This window comes from Amblyomma mixtum, chromosome 10, assembly GCF_055824585.1.
Source record: "Amblyomma mixtum isolate Tamu chromosome 10, ASM5582458v1, whole genome shotgun sequence".
In the NCBI taxonomy this organism is placed as follows: Eukaryota; Metazoa; Arthropoda; class Arachnida; order Ixodida; family Ixodidae; genus Amblyomma; species Amblyomma mixtum.
This window is the reverse complement of record NC_143021.1, coordinates 163,677,084-163,693,457: the sequence shown is the minus strand read 5'-3', so window position 1 is coordinate 163,693,457 and position 16,374 is coordinate 163,677,084. Positions and strand designations below refer to the sequence as shown.

Here is a 16,374-nt window from a genome sequence, read left to right as displayed (position 1 = left end):
TGCAACGCCTCCGCGATTTCAGTGTAGACTGCGGTGTTCCTCCTCTGGCCCCACAAATCATCTAGGCGGTCTTGCCAGCAGTCGATGAGAGCGGCCGTCTCATGCTCGCTCCACGGTTTGCACGTTGACGAGCAGGAGGACGCCATCTTTGTCTACACTGACGGCGAAGCTTGGAGCATGGTGTCGAGATTATTTATAAATATGTTTGCATATAAGCAGGCCTAATGCCTGAGAATGTTCTGGCTTGCATTTCAATCAGTTACAACAACAGTTGGGGTCTTGTTTTGTTAACTAGTGTTTTTTTTTTACAGCTTCGTGAGAGTGAGAGTGCTTTAGATTGTGCTTGGAACCTCAGCACTCTTGAGGAATCGGCATCGAGTCGAGCAGGATCGAGCTCGATTGCGCTTGAAAGTGGCCGTGTGACAACGGTCGATCTGCATTGAGTTCGATGAGCATTGGCTCAATGAGGATCGAAAGTGCCCGTGTCACAGGGGTATTAGTTGAAAGTAGTGTCTGTCCGCTGCTGTTACCTTGCCCTTTCCAAGTTAAGCAGATTACCAGAGACTTGCCCAGCTGGTCATACTAATGTATTGACCTAGCTGGACTTGTTTGCCTGTGGTGTCCTATGAAGAGCTATTCAGTGAAGCAGTGTCTCTGATGCGAATGCCCGACTGAGGTGAGGAAGGAACCCTTGCTGTGTGCAGGTGGTGGAGGTGGTGGTGCAGCTGCGCTACAGCGGGGGCCCCGGCCTGCAGGCGCGCTACTGCCGCCAGCTGGGGCTGGCCCTGACCCTGGAGGTGCAGCCGTCACTGCTCATCTCCCGATGGGACGTGCTGCCCGCCCAGGAGTGCGTCCCCCTCCCTCTCTGCTTTACGTGCAGTAGTAGTGGTGGCCACTAGTGGTAATAGTGGTGGTAATGGGCTTGGACAGGGCATATGTATTGCGAAGGCCAGACAACCGCTGGTCCTTAAGGGTAACGGAGTGGACATCTAGAGAAGGCAAGTGTAGCCGGGGGCGGCAGAAAGTTAGGTGGGCGGAGGATGAGATTCAGAAGTTTGCGGGGATATACGGTGGCCGCATACGGTGGCAGGGTAAGGACAGGGTTAATTGGAGAGACATGGGAGAGGCCTTTGCCCTGCAGTGGGCGTAGTCAGGATGATGATGATGAGGGTGGTGGTGGCCAACCACCAATTTCAGCTTGATGAGTGGTGCTTGTCTTAAGGGAGGAGTCTGGTCTTGAAAAAAAAAATTTATCAATGAAGTCACAGTTAAGAGATCTTCAGGGAATATGTATTTCTGTGTGCCTATTCTAGACATGTCACTTAATTTCATGTAAAACAATTCCTTGAGCACTCATGCAATTTTTATGCAAGTATTTTGCGAAGAGTTTTAAGACAATTTGCTGCAGGAAACTCGCTGAAATGTATGTCGTTGGGTTCTCTTGACACCAAGGAATGCAATGAGGGTAAAATTATCTTCCTGGCTATCATAGAACTTGAGTTATAGGGTACTGAAGCTGCCATTTCAGAAACAGAAATACACACTTCTCATTTCTGAGGCGGCAACTTCAATACCGTATAACTTAAGTTCTATGATAGGCAGGAAAATAATTTTACCCTTATTGCATTCCTTTGTGTCAAGAGAAACCAATAACATACATTTCAGCGAGTTTCCCGCAAGAAATTTTTTTCTTAGTGTTGTTTCTGAGAGTGGAAGGTCTTGCTGTCACCATTTCACGCACTTTAGCGTGCAGTTCCCAGACACCCTTAGAACGTAGGGGGGGGGGGGGTAGCAGTCTCGGACGCAAAGGAGATGCCCTCAACTCAGCGTGGCAAGCTCAGCAGAGACCAGCTGCCAAGTGACAAGAGGTTTTTGGTTGTTTCGTGTCCATCTCTCGCCGATCGCAAGCCAGAGAATGGGTCGGAGCCAAAGGTTAACAAAACAAAACAAAGTTTATTCAGTGAAGAGACGATACAGAGGATTTCAGAATCACTAGTACAAACATATACAAAGTGATTAACAAAAAAGGGCAACTCGTGCAAAGTTACGCTGGAGAGAGATTACAATACAAAAGAATTATTGTACCTAAAGTGCACTAACACATGAGAGTGGCAAACAAGCAAAACACAATTTGTTCACCAGGCACTGCGACAGCTGATGAGATTGCTTCACCGCTGCACCAGTCTTTCAAATGTGTGACATATTTCGTGACACCTGCAAGGAAGGTGGATTACAGTATTGGGATTCATCCTTCTCACCCAGCTGATCCATGGATGGATGGATGAATTTTGTGGGCATCCCCGCTGAATCGGGGTGGTGGTGAGCGTCGCCTTGCCAAGTATAACTTAGTGGCTGTTTTATTTTGTACGTTTCAGTGCTTTCAGTCCCGTGTCTGGTTCTGTGGTGCAGGCCCACTGAGTGCCACCTGGTGCTGGACCTCCGCAACGAGACGGAGCACGAGCTGGAGCTGCGTGCGGATGACGAGCGCCAGCCGCTGCTGCTCGAGGCCAAGGACTCCTGCCGCATCCCTGTCACTGTCCCCCGGTGCACTGCCGACAGGTGGGTCACCCAGTGTGAGGGGGCCTGGGGGGGGGGGGGGGGGGGGGGGGTACAAATATCTTATACGCATGCCACACGGACAGATTTAATGCCATTAAGTGCTTACTGCCTTAAGTTTCAATGGGATTCGTGCAGTGCCACATGCATAAATTTAATGGCATTAACCTTACTGCCATTCGCAACCTGGGTTGGCCGTCGCGGTGGCTCAGTGGTTATGGTGCTCGGCTGCTGACCCGAAAGACGCGGGTTCGATCCCGGCCGCGGCGGCTAGAATTTCTTTGGAGGCGAAATTCTAGAGGCCCGTGTACTGTGCGATGTCAGTGCACGTTAAAGAACCCCAGGTGGTCGAAATTTCCGAAGCCCTCCACTACGGCGTCTCTCATAGCCTGAGTCGCTTTGGGACGTTAAACCTCATAAACCAAACCAAACCAAGCGACCTACTGAGTTCGCCACAACTCATTCACCTGTGCAATGCGTACTCTCGTTCCCATTCCACACACAGAAAAGCATACAACTTTGTTAGTAACAACTTCCTAACCAGTAGGCAATGGTTAACTCTTAACTTTCAGTCAGATTAGGTGTCAATACCGCATTTTCAGTGCAAAGAGCGCCATTTTAACGAGCCTTATTGACAGGTACTCTCGACTTGGGTGTTGACATGCAAGTTTATGGCTACTTTTTCAACTTGCAAAGCAGGAACACCCGTATTTTCTGGAAAATCGTTTTTGCATTACATTTGAACAACATCCCGATATATTGTGTTCATTAGGAATGTTTATATTCAGATGAAACCGTTGACTACCTTGCAAGTGTTATCGTCATCGTCACTTTCGACAATGGCATTAAATGTGGACGTGTAGCACCAACTCCGAAAATAATGGGGTTAACAAACTTAAGGCCTCAAGCATTTACTGCCATTTCTTGTGCGTGTGTGGCACGGGTATTAATGACGGACGGTGTCTTAATGAGCACCTGCTGGAACACGAATTCCTTAAGGGAGAGAGGCCATCTTCCAGACCACTGCCAAGCCTGCTCGAAAGAGAAGCGTGTAGCCTGCAAGCCTCGACTATCTGATTGCAAAGTGCTATTGAAAAGCTGAGATAGGGCAGAACGTGAGCTCGTGGAAGCCTTCTATATCAAGAAGCGAGGTGATAGTTGCATCATTGACACATCAGTTGTTCTTCGCCACAGTGAAATGCTGTTTCTTGATGCATATCTGTGAATGTTTGTCAACTGGGATTAAGAGCATGGATAAGGGCAGAGGCTGTATAAATGTTCTTCCTTGAATAAACCATGCTTTGGATTACTTTTTCACAAACCGCAAGCAGCCTTAGAGTGACAGGCTGGATGGACCAGCTGGTTTTCGTGGCACTAATGCATTCACTGTCCACGATTCCTTCCGCCAGTGCCGTGGGAATCAGTTTCCCCTGGTGTCAGCCCAGGCCTACGTGTTACCCACTAGTCTGAGTATGTTTGGACATTGAGCCAGGGAGCCAAACAACTGTACTTCTCTCGCAGCTGGCCCTGCGAGGAGGAAGGGTCTGCTCGACTGTCTCGCCTGGAGCCAGCCTGCCGACAGCACTTGCGGGATGCCGTCACCCTCCGTTGGTGGCTCATATCCTTGGCTCGTGTGAATGCTGGAAACCTCCCTTTTAGTCTGCTAGCACCAGATGCCTCACTAGCGAAAGAGTTGCCCTGTCTGCGGGTGAAGCCTCAGAGTAACTCAAGGAATCTCAGGTAAACTCAGAGGAGCATCGAGTTTCATCATCATCATCAGCCTGACTACGCCCACTGCAGGGCAAGGGCCTCTCCCATGTCTCTCCCGTTAACCCTGTCCTTCACCAGTTGTGGCCACCGTATACCCGCAAACTACTTAATCTCATCCGCCCACCTAACTTTCTGCCGCCCCCCTGCTACGCTTGCCTTCCCTTGGAATCCACTCTGTTAGTTACCCTTAAGGACCAGCGGTTATCTTGCCTTCGCATTACATGCCCTGCCCAGGCCCATTTCTGCCTCTTGATTTCGACTAGGATTAACCTGCGTTTGTTCCCTCACCCACTCTGCCTGCTTCCGATCTCTAAACGTTACACCTGTCATTTTTCTTTGCGTTCCTCGCTGCGTTGTCCTTAACTTAAGCTGAACTCTCTTTGTTAGCCTCCACGTTTCTGCCCCGAGCTTACTTACACGAGTGATTGTGGTCAGATTTCAACTAGCCACAATGTCCTGAGGACAAACCTGTTGGCCAAATTCAGAAACCTTGACAAAGGATATCCTCGTAATTGACATTAAATTTCAACATCCGTGTGATGGTTCATTAATCATGCACTCAGTACATTCATAATTCGTATCTCAGGAGCTGACATAAAGGCTGTTACATTTCAAAGGGAAAATGATGTAAATTGTCGTAAATGGTTGCTTTAAAAACAAAGAAAACTTAAATTTAAAAAATTACCCTCAAGGGATAGTGTACTGAAGTTTAGCAAGCATATTTTTTTTTTTGCGCGAAGATTGAAAGCTCTGTACTCAAATCATCTTTCTTGTGGCTGGCTGTAGCACTGAGAAATATGGTGGCATGTTTTGAAACAGGTGGCCCAAAATACAGCACAATCTCAGGGATACGCTACCGATTGATACGATATTATCGGGATGATAGGAATTCGTAAAATGCCATCGCCAGAGTGCATTGTGTGCAAACTGGATATTACAAACAACCCCCCACCCTACTGCTGATGATAAGAATGTGTGAGCCGTGACCACACCCCCGAGCACAAGTATTTGCTGGCTGTACATCGTTGACACCAGGGTCAACAGTTGGTGCGCACCGGGAATAGTAAGAGGTGCCACACAACCAACACAATGCCGACGTCACGAATCAGTGGGGGTGCGCAGCCATAAGTGAACCCCATAAACCGAAAACAGATTCGCATGAATTCTGTATACAGGTTTTATTCATTTTGGATGATTAGAATTTCGGATGATGCGAACATTTTTCATGACTCTTTGAGATTCGTATGATTGAGATGCTACTGTATTCCGGATTCCTGCACTGCAGTGCTTCTTACGGCTCATGTGCAGCTTTGGGGCATTAAACCCTGTGTACCTGTGTGTAATGCGAAGGCCAGATAACCGCTGGTCCTTATTAAGGGCAACGGAGTGGATTCCAAGAGGAGGAAAACATAGCAGGGGGTGTCAGAAAGTTAGGTGGGCGGATGAGATCAAGAAGTTTGCAGGGATACAGTGGCCACAGCTGCAGAAGGCCAGGGTTAATTGGAGAGACATGGGAGAGGCCCTGCAGTGGGCGTAGTCAGGCTGACGATGATGGTGATGACCGCTGCCACTTGCGGCAGTTTAGAGCAAACGGGAGCGTGTTTCTTGGGGACAAGTGAGTGCATGTGGAAGAGCAAGAAGGCACAGTGTCCTTGACGGTGTGTGTGGCACCCCTCCCTGGAGCGTGGTGGTGAGGCCAGCCTGGACGAGGTGCCCTGGACGCCACACATGCTCGACACCATCCTGCAGTCGCCCCTGCAGTGGGGTAAGTGGCGACACCTCTCTCGCCCCTTGGGTGTACCGCTTCACAGATAGAAAAAAAAGAAGGGGGAGAAGAGTGAAAAGAAGATGGTGTGATTGGGATCGCCGTAAAGAAGCATCGTAGTATGTACTTTGTAGTATATAGTATACAGTATTGTGCGTTTTTATTGTGAATATTTTCAGAAATTTTCCCGCCTCAACCGCTGGACCGTTTGCAATAAAACTGCACACAGAGCTTGCGTATTATGGTAACTTTTGTATTGTAGCAAGTTTTACAACGGTACTTACTTAGTTGAGCCGTGCATGATGCGAAAACCTAATCATCTCCGTAGAGATCATTGAACCAAAACCCGCAAACGCAGTTTTTTTGCTGAAGGGCGACTGTGGCGCCATCTATTTCCTCCAGTAGAAAGCGTCATGACAAGGCGGCAAGATGAGCGTTGCAAACAATATCCTTTGAATGGTAAAGACTCGTTAAATCAGTTGTTATGATAATTTTTTCTGTCCAGTTTGCTGAAAATGTTGGAAGCGCTACACTTGAAATGGACGCAAATGTTGGAACGGCATATTCAAAGGGTCCGCGCATCTTGCAACGCTCGCCTCGGCGCCTTGTAGTGATGCTTTCCACTGCAGGAAACAGATGGTGCCACTGTCGCCCTTCAGCGAAAAAACTGCGTTTGCGGGTTTTGATTCACCGATCTCTACGCAGACGATTACGTTTTTGCATTATGCACGGCTTAAGTAAGTACCGTTGTAAAACTTGCTACAATACAAAAGTTACCATAATACGCAAGCTCTGTGTGCAGTTTCACCGCTACTGAGCTAGCGGTTGAGGCGGGAAATTTTTTAAAAATATTCACGATAAAAACGCACAATACTGTATAGTAGGGCAAGCTTGGTCTGGCCAAGAGGCCCAAAGGAGACGCATGTTGGTAAATGCGTAGGATGTTGGGGGGCTGGTTTTATTTACGAACGAAACAAGCACAGGCGAGAGAGAAAGAGATAGAAGTAGAGGGATAGTTATGGCAGCCTGCAATCCTGCGAACGAGGAATGCCAGTGCATCGCTTTCCTCGAATTCGTGGGGTCGCACACAAAGGGCTGGCACACACTTCCAGTGCTGGGTGTGAATAGGCGCTCACCACAGTGAGTGAGAAGCAGCAAGAGAGACGTGTATTTTGTGCACAGGGTGTCATTGAGACTTAAGTATGCATGCACGCATGAGGTTTCCTGATGCAGAGAGGTCTACGTCTACACTCCTGCTGATTTTCATTACAGTGAGTGATTGATCTGTTTTCTTAGGCCTCTGTGAGAACAAAGTCAGTGTTGACCTGCTGTGCGCAAAGTTTTCCATTTTTCGTGTGAAGGACTGGTGTGAATTGTCCAGTATGATGAGAGCATGCCATTGTGTGCTACAATAGAAAGCTGGATTGCATGGTGGTGTTGTACAGTGAACTGAGGCCTGATGAGTCGATGAGCTGCATGAAAAGTGTTGGCTTTTCGGATTCTTCAGAGAATAAAGGTTTTGTTCATTCCAGCTTTCATCTGCTCACACACCAATAAGAGATGGATTATGTGGCTTTGCATTTCCTGTTAACACGTCTGTTGTATGTGCTGTGAGAGATTGTCCATTTTGCTGGTACAGATGTGCACTGGTTTGGCTCTGAGGCTGTTGTCCATCACTGGCAAGCATGCTCAGACTACAAAAACGGAAATGAAAATAAAAGTGCTTTCGAGTGCAGCTCTTAGGCACCTGTTTGTGCGTTTCGCGGCGTCGCCGTCATCGTTCGTTGGAACCAGGAGAGGGTAATAAAAGCGCAACTTGCTCCCCTCCTTAGCAAGAAAAAAAAAAAGCGCCGCGGCGTCTCGCCAGCACATGTCGTAAAATGGGAGAGAAGGAACCCCTGGACAGCAACTAGCCCCTGGCTACCCCCTCTCCCACCGCTCGCCAGGGCGGCGCGCGGGGGGGATTGCTGTCGATTGTTCTACACTGTCCGAGTCGTTTCTACGCGATGTCGATGAAGAGGGCGTAGCCTTGCCTGCGCTAAGAGATGCCCTCCACCTCTTCACTCATGTGGTGGTGCCATGGCAGAAAGTTCCAGATGCTCCTCGAAGCCACTCCAGGCCTTTGACCAATGAGGACGTGCACCCAGTGCGAGAAGGAGATTGCACAGCCGACCTTGTGTGTATGTGCACGTCTGCCTTGGTGCAAAGAACAGACAGACGTCGAGCGAGCCCATATAAGAAGGGCGTTGACCGCCCGAGCCGCCGTTTAAGCTTCAGTGAACAAATTGTGTTTTCTTTGTTTGCCTCTCTCTCTTGTGGTAGTGCACTTTAAGTGCAATAATTCTTTTGTATTGGAATCTCTCTCAAGTGTAACTTTACTGTTAGTGGAGTGTTTCTTGAAGAAGGAATATGTGTGAAAAATAATAAGTTGTCTGTAATTGTACATAGATGTATTGCTCGAATTCTTTGCCTCAATCTATCGAAAGGCTGAAACAGCTGATGAGCTGCGCCGAAATTTCGCATTAGGAAATAACGTAATCGTCGGGAATTTTTTTTAGTCTCTTTAGGATGGACATTATTAAACAGCGTGTTGCTCCCTAGGAAACTGCACAGGCAGTGTTACCTTTGTAGTTGAGTTGCATTTGTAACTTTAACTTGCATGTGCCCCGTTTGTGGAATGTGCAGAGGTGCAGGTGGACGGGAGGCTCCACAGCCCCGAGCAGGAGTATGTGTTCCCCGTTGGGGAGCCCCTGCGGTTGAGCGTGCTGCTCCGCAACGTGTCACGTGAGTCTCACTGGCTGCCACACCTGCCAACAGTGAAGAGTGACCCTTTGTGCCCGCCCTGAGTCATTGTGGCTTCAGGAGCGGAGAAGGGGTGTTGTGCTGCCAGACTTTTTATGTTGTTTGTTTTTCTTTACGGCACAACTGTAACAACCCCAGTCTTGCTATGCAAGCATTGCGAGAGTTTCTTATGCCACATACAGTAAAACCCCTACGTAGTGAAGTGGGATACGGTGGCCGCAGCTGGCAAAGGACAGGGTTAATTGGAGAGACATGGGAGAGGCCTGTGCCCTGCAGTGGGCGTAGTCATGCTGGTGATGATGATGGTGATAGTAAAGTGACTCGGAGCAACAAAAATCCTCACTGTGTCAGTTGTTGGTGGTGGCATAGTTCTGAGGATGCTGTCTGGTAATTGGCTGCTTACTAAACACAAAGTATCGATTTATAAAAGAAACACTCAGAAATACCTTCCATACTGGTCTTATCGTCCCTTCATGTGACAATTATTTACTTTCACTTATCATATTTCATGTTATCAGGTTTTCGATATTGTTTAGCCTTGTGAAAGTACCACATTTGCACCAATACTACACAGCTACGAATATAACGCAAATTTCATTCGATATGTTAACTAAAGCATTGTGTGAACACGGCGTCGTCTTCGGCAGCCTCAGCCTGATTTAAGAGGCAACAAGTTAAGAAATGCGTGCCGCACAGTCAAGCAATTTCATCATGCATCTGCAAGTGCCCCCTGCTTTTGTAAATATGGTGTTAGTCTTTGCACCAAATTCCTTCAAGACGACATTGCTTCTAAGCCACTGTACACAAGGCAGTAACGGGGGTTAGTTTTCATAGTGGAGATATTGCACATAACTGACACGGAGAACACAGAACATGCACATAACGCCAGGCAGACAATGCGTGTTTCGTTTTCCTGCTGTTATGTGCATGTTCCGTGTTTTCTGTGTCACTTATGCACAGTATCTCCACTGACGTACACACTCAGCGGCATTTTTTGTGATCCTTATGCGGTTATTTTTTAGAGGCGCTGCAGGGCTCATTGAAACTGTAGTCGATACAACTTACGTCTGCTGTGAAGCTCTGCGCACAGAATTCCTCCACGTCGAAAAACGTAGTCCGCTGCGTAAACATTTTTTGTTACATAAACAAGAAGTTTTGTCACAAGAAAAAAATTATGATCTCTAGAACCTTGATACATGGATTGTCTGATACAGTCAAGCATTATAAAGGTGATTTCATTTACTGTTGCCATTGGCCAGCAGAGTAATAAAGGATGCCGTGGACCGCGCTCCAGTGTTAGCAACTGCTGTTTTTTTAAAGTTGTACCTTACTATAGCATCAGTTCTGAAAGAACATGTTTGCGTCCCTTGCATGTCCTCTTTCAAATTGGTGGGCATTACGGGACAGGGTTTATTAAATAACTCTCTCTGTCGTGCTCGTTTCTGCTGCAGAGGTCAGCTTTCAGCGTCTCTGGCTGTCGGCTGTGGGCTACCAAGACCGGCAGAATGGGACCCTCAGCTACCGGCTCGACTCCAAGGCTGTGTTTGTTGGCTCTGACAAGCTCTTCATTGAACATGTACGCCCACTCATTCCTATGGGCGTGTGTGCGCGCATTTTATTTATTTATTTATTAATACTGCAATCCCAGGAAGGGATTTTCGCAGGGTGAGCATACAGAAAATAGGTAAGTACAAATATTAAGAAAAAAAAGTACAAAGGCCACAAATTAATAATAAGCAACAAAAACACAACAGCAAAAATGAAAGGCTCAATGACGTAACACAGCAAAAAAGTACACTAAGGTTTGGGGCATATAAATACACTACTATCAAGTCATCAGTGAACATGGTCAACAGGGAATTAATTAAATGAAAAAAGAGCACCAAAACGATCACAATATTAAATTCAGTTAAAAAAAAATGGGAAACGGGAATGCATGACAGAGGACATTATTGTGCACTGAGGTTGCCAATGAATGATGTTACAGATAGCTGTAGGACTCCGTCGTTAGTAAGTTGATTCCACTCCGTTACTGTTCGCGGAAAAAAAGAATATTTAAAGCAGTTATTACGCTGAGTGAAAGGGGTGATTGTAAGATTGTGACGTTGTCTTGTAGAATAACCTGAAGAGAAGGATATTAGTCGATCAATGTTAATTTTAAAATGACCTTTGACCAATTGGTATAAGAACTTTAGTCGAGCAACGCGATTCCTTTCGGTTATAGATATTAAAGCAGCCCTGTTTAAGAGGTCACTTACTGATGTGCGTCCATAGCTATTGTAAACAAAACGTACTGCTTTCTTTTGTATTTTTTCAATTTTATTTACGTTTGTTTTGGTGAATGGATCCCAGATTATTGCCGCATAATCTAATATTGGAAGGACAATCGATTTATACGCTAGAAGCCGAACTCGGGGTGTGGAAAGTCTCAATGCACGTCTAAGAAAAAAAAAGTTTACGGTTTGCATTATTTACAGTTTGATCAATGTGTTTAGTCCAGTCAAGGTTGTTAGTAATCCATAGCCCTAGATATTTGTAGTGTGAGACTTCGGAAAGAATGTTGTTATCAAATGAATATTGGAACATCAGTGGACTTTTCTTGTGAGTGATTCTCATATACACGGTTTCTTGAAAGTTGACAGGCATCTGCCATGCATCACACCAGGCATTAATTTTCTGAAGAGCCTCATTAAGTTTTACCTGATCTGACATGTTTTTAATTTCAGAGTATAGCACACAATCATCCACATATAGTTTAATATTAACTGGAATGTCTTTCACGATGTCGTTAATGTAAATGATAAACAAGAGTGGCCCAAGCACTGAGCCCTGAGGGACGCCAGAGTCAACAAAAACAGTTTGAGAGGAATGTTCCCCAAAAGAGACATACTGCTGACGGTTATTCAAATATGCTGAAATCCAATTAATGATTATGTTATTTCTGAGTGTGCTATTAATTTTGGAAAGCAGTTTTTTGTGAGAGACCTTATCAAATGCTTTGGCGAAATCCATAAAAATGGCATCTGTTTGGCTACTATTGTTAATAGCTTTCGCAAAATCGTGTATAGTCTGAACTAATTGGGTACAAGTAGAATCTACAATGCCATACTTAAGGGGGGAGCCTGGCCCTGAAAAAAATTTTTTATTAATCTAGTCACAGTTAAGAAATCTTCAGGGAACATGTATCTTTGTGTGCCGATTCTAAATATGTCATTTAATTTCATGTAAGACAATTCCTTGAGCACTTACATAATTTTCATGAATGTATATTGCAAAGAGCTTTGAAAAAAATTTGCTGTGGGAAACTCGCTGAAATGCATGCCATTGGGTTCTCTTGACACCAAGGAATGCAATAAAGGTAAAATTATCATCCTGCCTATCACAGAACTCGAGTTACTGGGTTTTGAAGATGTCGCTTCAGAAATGAGAAGGAAAGTGTGTATTCCTGTTTCTGAAGTGGCAGCTGCAGTACCCCGTAACTCAAGTTCTATGAGAGCCAGGATGACGATTTTACCCTAAATGCATTCCTTGGTGTCAAGAGAACCCAATGCCATACATTTCAGTGAGTTTCCCACAGCAAATTTTCTTGAGAACTCTTCGTAAAATACTTGTATAAAGAGTGCATAATTGCTCAAGAAATTGTTTTACATCAATTAAATGACATATTTAGAATCAGCGCAGAAAAATACATGTGCCCTGAAAATTTCATAACTATGACTAGATTAATAAAAAAAATTTTCAAGACCAGGCTCCCCCCTTAATTGTGTGTGCTGACATCTAGGGAAGTAGAGGAGGACAGTATTATTCTGAGCACACTGGTCTACCTGTGCGGAAGTTTTATTTATTTCAAGTACAGTTGTTTTTTTTTCTCTCACGCCATCTCTGAATGAAATTTACTTCCTGGGTCACATTTTAAAGCTTCCAAGTTAAACGGCGTTGGAGGCACATTTACTTAGTTAGGCTAATTTGTGCTCTTACTGAATTATGCTGTGCTTTATTTTATTTTTCGCACCTACAATAAAAGTGTGAATATAATGCCCTATGCATGCCCCTCCCCCCTTCTTACATCATGGCAGTATTCGCTTTTAAGTCTACAGTTGTACATTGTGTCTTTTATCCTCAGCCGTGCAGCTGCAATGCATTAGGAAATTGGAGGGTTCGTTAGGTGTTCCCTATTAACGCTCGTAACTAATTTTTCCCACTCCAACCCTCAGAATACCTCCTGTAAGTATGGAGCACATACTGTCACAAATTTTATCCACCTGCCTGGCACCTTTCCTGATTGGATTCAGTATAGAGTCATTCAAAAAAATAACAAGCTACTTTATGGAACAGTTTTGTCAGATAAAAAGACACATGCTATGTGCTCTAGACCACATTGAAGAGCAAACTGCTCTTATAATGATTACATTTTTGCAAGTAGCCATGTTTTTTTACTATAGGACATAAAAGTCGTAACTTTGTTGCTCCAGACATTTCGTTTATAATTTTAGTTTGTTACAAATGTCTAAGATTGAATATTTATTTATTTATTGAATCCTCAGGGCTAGAGGCATTAAAGAAGGGAGTGCTTACAAACAAGAAATGCATAAACAAGAACAATGAGTGGTATAAAAATTTTGTTATTTATACAATGTTAGCTCATGCATTGTGAAAATGGTGGTTATCACTGATGTCGAAGATTTCAGCAGGAAGGTGATTCCATTGACCTGAAGCACGATGCAAGAAGGACTGAAATGCTGATAAGGTGTTAATTGTTGAAATTCAAAACCGTGTGGCGATGATTGGTGCGTTTTGGAACATAGTGGGCAGGTATTCGTATTGTCGGTATTCATTTGCAAATGTCCATTTCACACTTGATGATTGGTATTGATTGCCTGTAAATGCTGCATGCATGCTGTGAACATGTGCACAAGTACATTTATTTATTTTTACATACTGCAGCCCCTATTGGGGCTATTGCAGGAGTAACAATTTGTAAAAATGACTATGTACAATACACCCACAAAAAGATTACATATAACATGGTTGAATACATAGCGCGAGCAATGTGATAGGCAGTAACTAATAAATTGAAGCAATGTACAATGAACACAACACAAAGAAAACATCATGTGGCACCGATAGTTTAATGGAAGAGACCGCGTTATGCCAGGAATTAAGTTCCAATGGCTGGGTTTCTACATGGTTGGCTTTCTACTGGTTGCCCATGATTATTTGGCGACAGCTCACTTCTTTTGCGTGCTTTTTGAAGGCATGAAAAGCGTTCATCTTATGTGACATAACTTGCTCTTACTCTACTCGCTTGTTTTAATGTAGTTTCATCAAAATATGTGTTTGTTGCATTAAGATTGCCAGGTGCTGGCTATCAAGCTCTAATGACCACACTCACATGGCGTGTAGACTGCGCCATTAAGTGATGTATACTTTATCTCATGAAGTCACCACAGTATAAACCTGCTGCATCTGTATTTGGGTTTCTTGTTCCTCTCTATTGCCAGCATGCTGGCATTTAACCCTTCCGGCGCCATTTTTTTTGTTTTGACTGACATCAATTATTTTTTCACCTAAGTAGTATATTCAGGCCTCAGGAAAGGGAATTCGTTAGTTTTAGAACATGAAAGACCGGCAGGTCAGTTCTTACAACAATGTGGAGAATTCCGTACAAAGTGTCTGATTTGTTAGAAATAATAACATCGAAATGTTCTCGTGTGTCAAGTAAACATCCTAGGGATTGTGGAATTGCTTTGTGTTTCGAAGATTCACATTACACTCGAAATTGAGCAAAAACAATCTATGTTTTCACTGGCGGCAAAATTTGTCTGCACAAAAGCAGCGGACAAAATGCTACCTAGCTCAACTCTTATGTGAAATATTATTTACTGCATTCGCTACATGATACAAAAAAGCAACTTATTTGCAACAAGAAGGGTGCTCAATTTCACTGAAACAATGAAATCGCTGTTAAGTGCTCCAGTTTCTCAGAAAAAGCTGTAAGTATGCCGCTTGCACAATTGTGTACAAAGCGCCTGAAAGGGTTAAAGGGACGCACCTGGCCAATCACGTGTCGCTTTCCCGACTTGCGAACCCTGCAATGCTGGGAGCACGCCAGTTTCCTTCCTTTGTGCATGTGACTAACGCTTTCTGGTGTGACAGTGCTTTCTTGAGTGAGGTGTACAACGCACTGCCAGCGGTCAAGACCGTCAATGTTGGTGTTGATAGAGGCAGTGCGACTGCACTTTGCAGGTCGATCCGGGTGCGAGCGAGGCTCATGAGTTCACACTGGCCTTCCTACTGACGGGGGTGTACAAGCTGGAGCTCAGCTGCCGTGCCCAGCAACAGCAGCAGCGCCCGCCAGTCGGTCTCAGAGATGACGAGCGCGTCTGGAAGTGCTGCCCACCCATCGAAGTCACCGTGGCACCCCTTTGATGAAGCATTCTTAGGTGGCTGCACCATGTGGTGTTATGTAAAACACACACTGAAACCATTTAACATTGTTACTGTGCGTGATGAAATGTTAATAAACAGTTACGTAATTTTCACGGTGGCATGTACTCCACTAACTCTGCTGCAGTAATTAAAGGGCCCTGAAAACGATTTGCAGCGAGGGTAAGAAGAGGAAAAGACTGAAGATATAGAATCACCCATTCATCATCACCATCATCAGCCTGACTGCACCTACTGCAGGGCAAAAGCCTCTCCCATGTCTGTCCAATTAACCCTGTCCTTCGCCAGTTGCGGCCACCGTATTCCCGCAAAGTTCGTAACGTCATCTGCCCACCTAACTTTCTGCCGGCCCCTGCTATGCTTTCCTTCTCTTCACTTCAGTCTACAGTGAAGCTCCGCCCACACTCAGGACCACCGCACACAATTCCTCCACTGCAAAAGAGTAGTCCGTTGGTAAAACTTATCTAAACAAGAAGCTAACCACGAGAAAAAAAATATAAGCTCTAAAATTTTGATACCTGGCTTGTTTGATAATGTCAAACATTAAGAAGTTGATTTCATTTACTGTTGCGATTGTCTAGCGGTGTAATACAGGATAACACGGATCATGACCCAGTGTTAGCAACTGCTGTTTTTTGTTGTGAAAGGAACACTACCCCAGCCAGCTCGGCTCGTCGCATGGTCGCACTTCAGCCGTATGCGTTGGCCCACGGACGACCTTGAGCCGCCGTTGCCTAGCAACGCCGCAGCCGCGCTCCAACAGATGGCGCCGCCGTCGACGCCGCTGCCGTCGCCGCTCGCTCCACCAGATGTGCTCCGCTGGGGTAGACGGAGAGGAGGTGTCGCCTCGCGGGGGGGTGTATATACAGGGTGTCCCAGCTAAATGTAACCAAGCTTTTAAAAAAGGCGAAGTGCCCTTAGCCCAGTGAGGCCAACGGAGGGTTGTTGCCAGTCGGGTGTCCTAGTCTGCAGTATTTTTTTACTATGCAAACATAATTAATTACGAGAGACTAATTAACTAAATTTTTAATTAT

General features: G+C 45.2%; 1 protein-coding gene across 3 annotated transcripts in view; it reads left to right on the top strand.

The window, feature by feature from the left end:
• The window catches only part of brun (trafficking protein particle complex subunit brun), an 87,342-nt gene extending 71,907 nt beyond the window's left edge, over positions 1 to 15,435 (top strand). The window contains exons 18-24 of one of the 3 annotated variants that reach the window (XM_089562902.1): positions 705 to 847; positions 2,410 to 2,559; positions 4,078 to 4,174; positions 5,998 to 6,091; positions 8,777 to 8,875; positions 10,345 to 10,469; positions 15,140 to 15,435. In XM_089562902.1, coding sequence (XP_089419028.1) covers positions 705 to 847; positions 2,410 to 2,559; positions 4,078 to 4,174; positions 5,998 to 6,091; positions 8,777 to 8,875; positions 10,345 to 10,469; positions 15,140 to 15,322 — 891 coding nt within the window. In that variant the 3' untranslated portion in view covers positions 15,323 to 15,435. Of the gene's footprint in view, positions 1 to 704; positions 848 to 2,409; positions 2,560 to 4,077; positions 4,297 to 5,942; positions 6,092 to 8,776; positions 8,876 to 10,344; positions 10,470 to 15,139 lie in introns of those variants that run through there. The other 2 variants (XM_089562903.1, XM_089562904.1) reach the window with 2 other exon arrangements.
• The last annotated feature ends 939 nt before the right edge of the window (positions 15,436 to 16,374 follow it).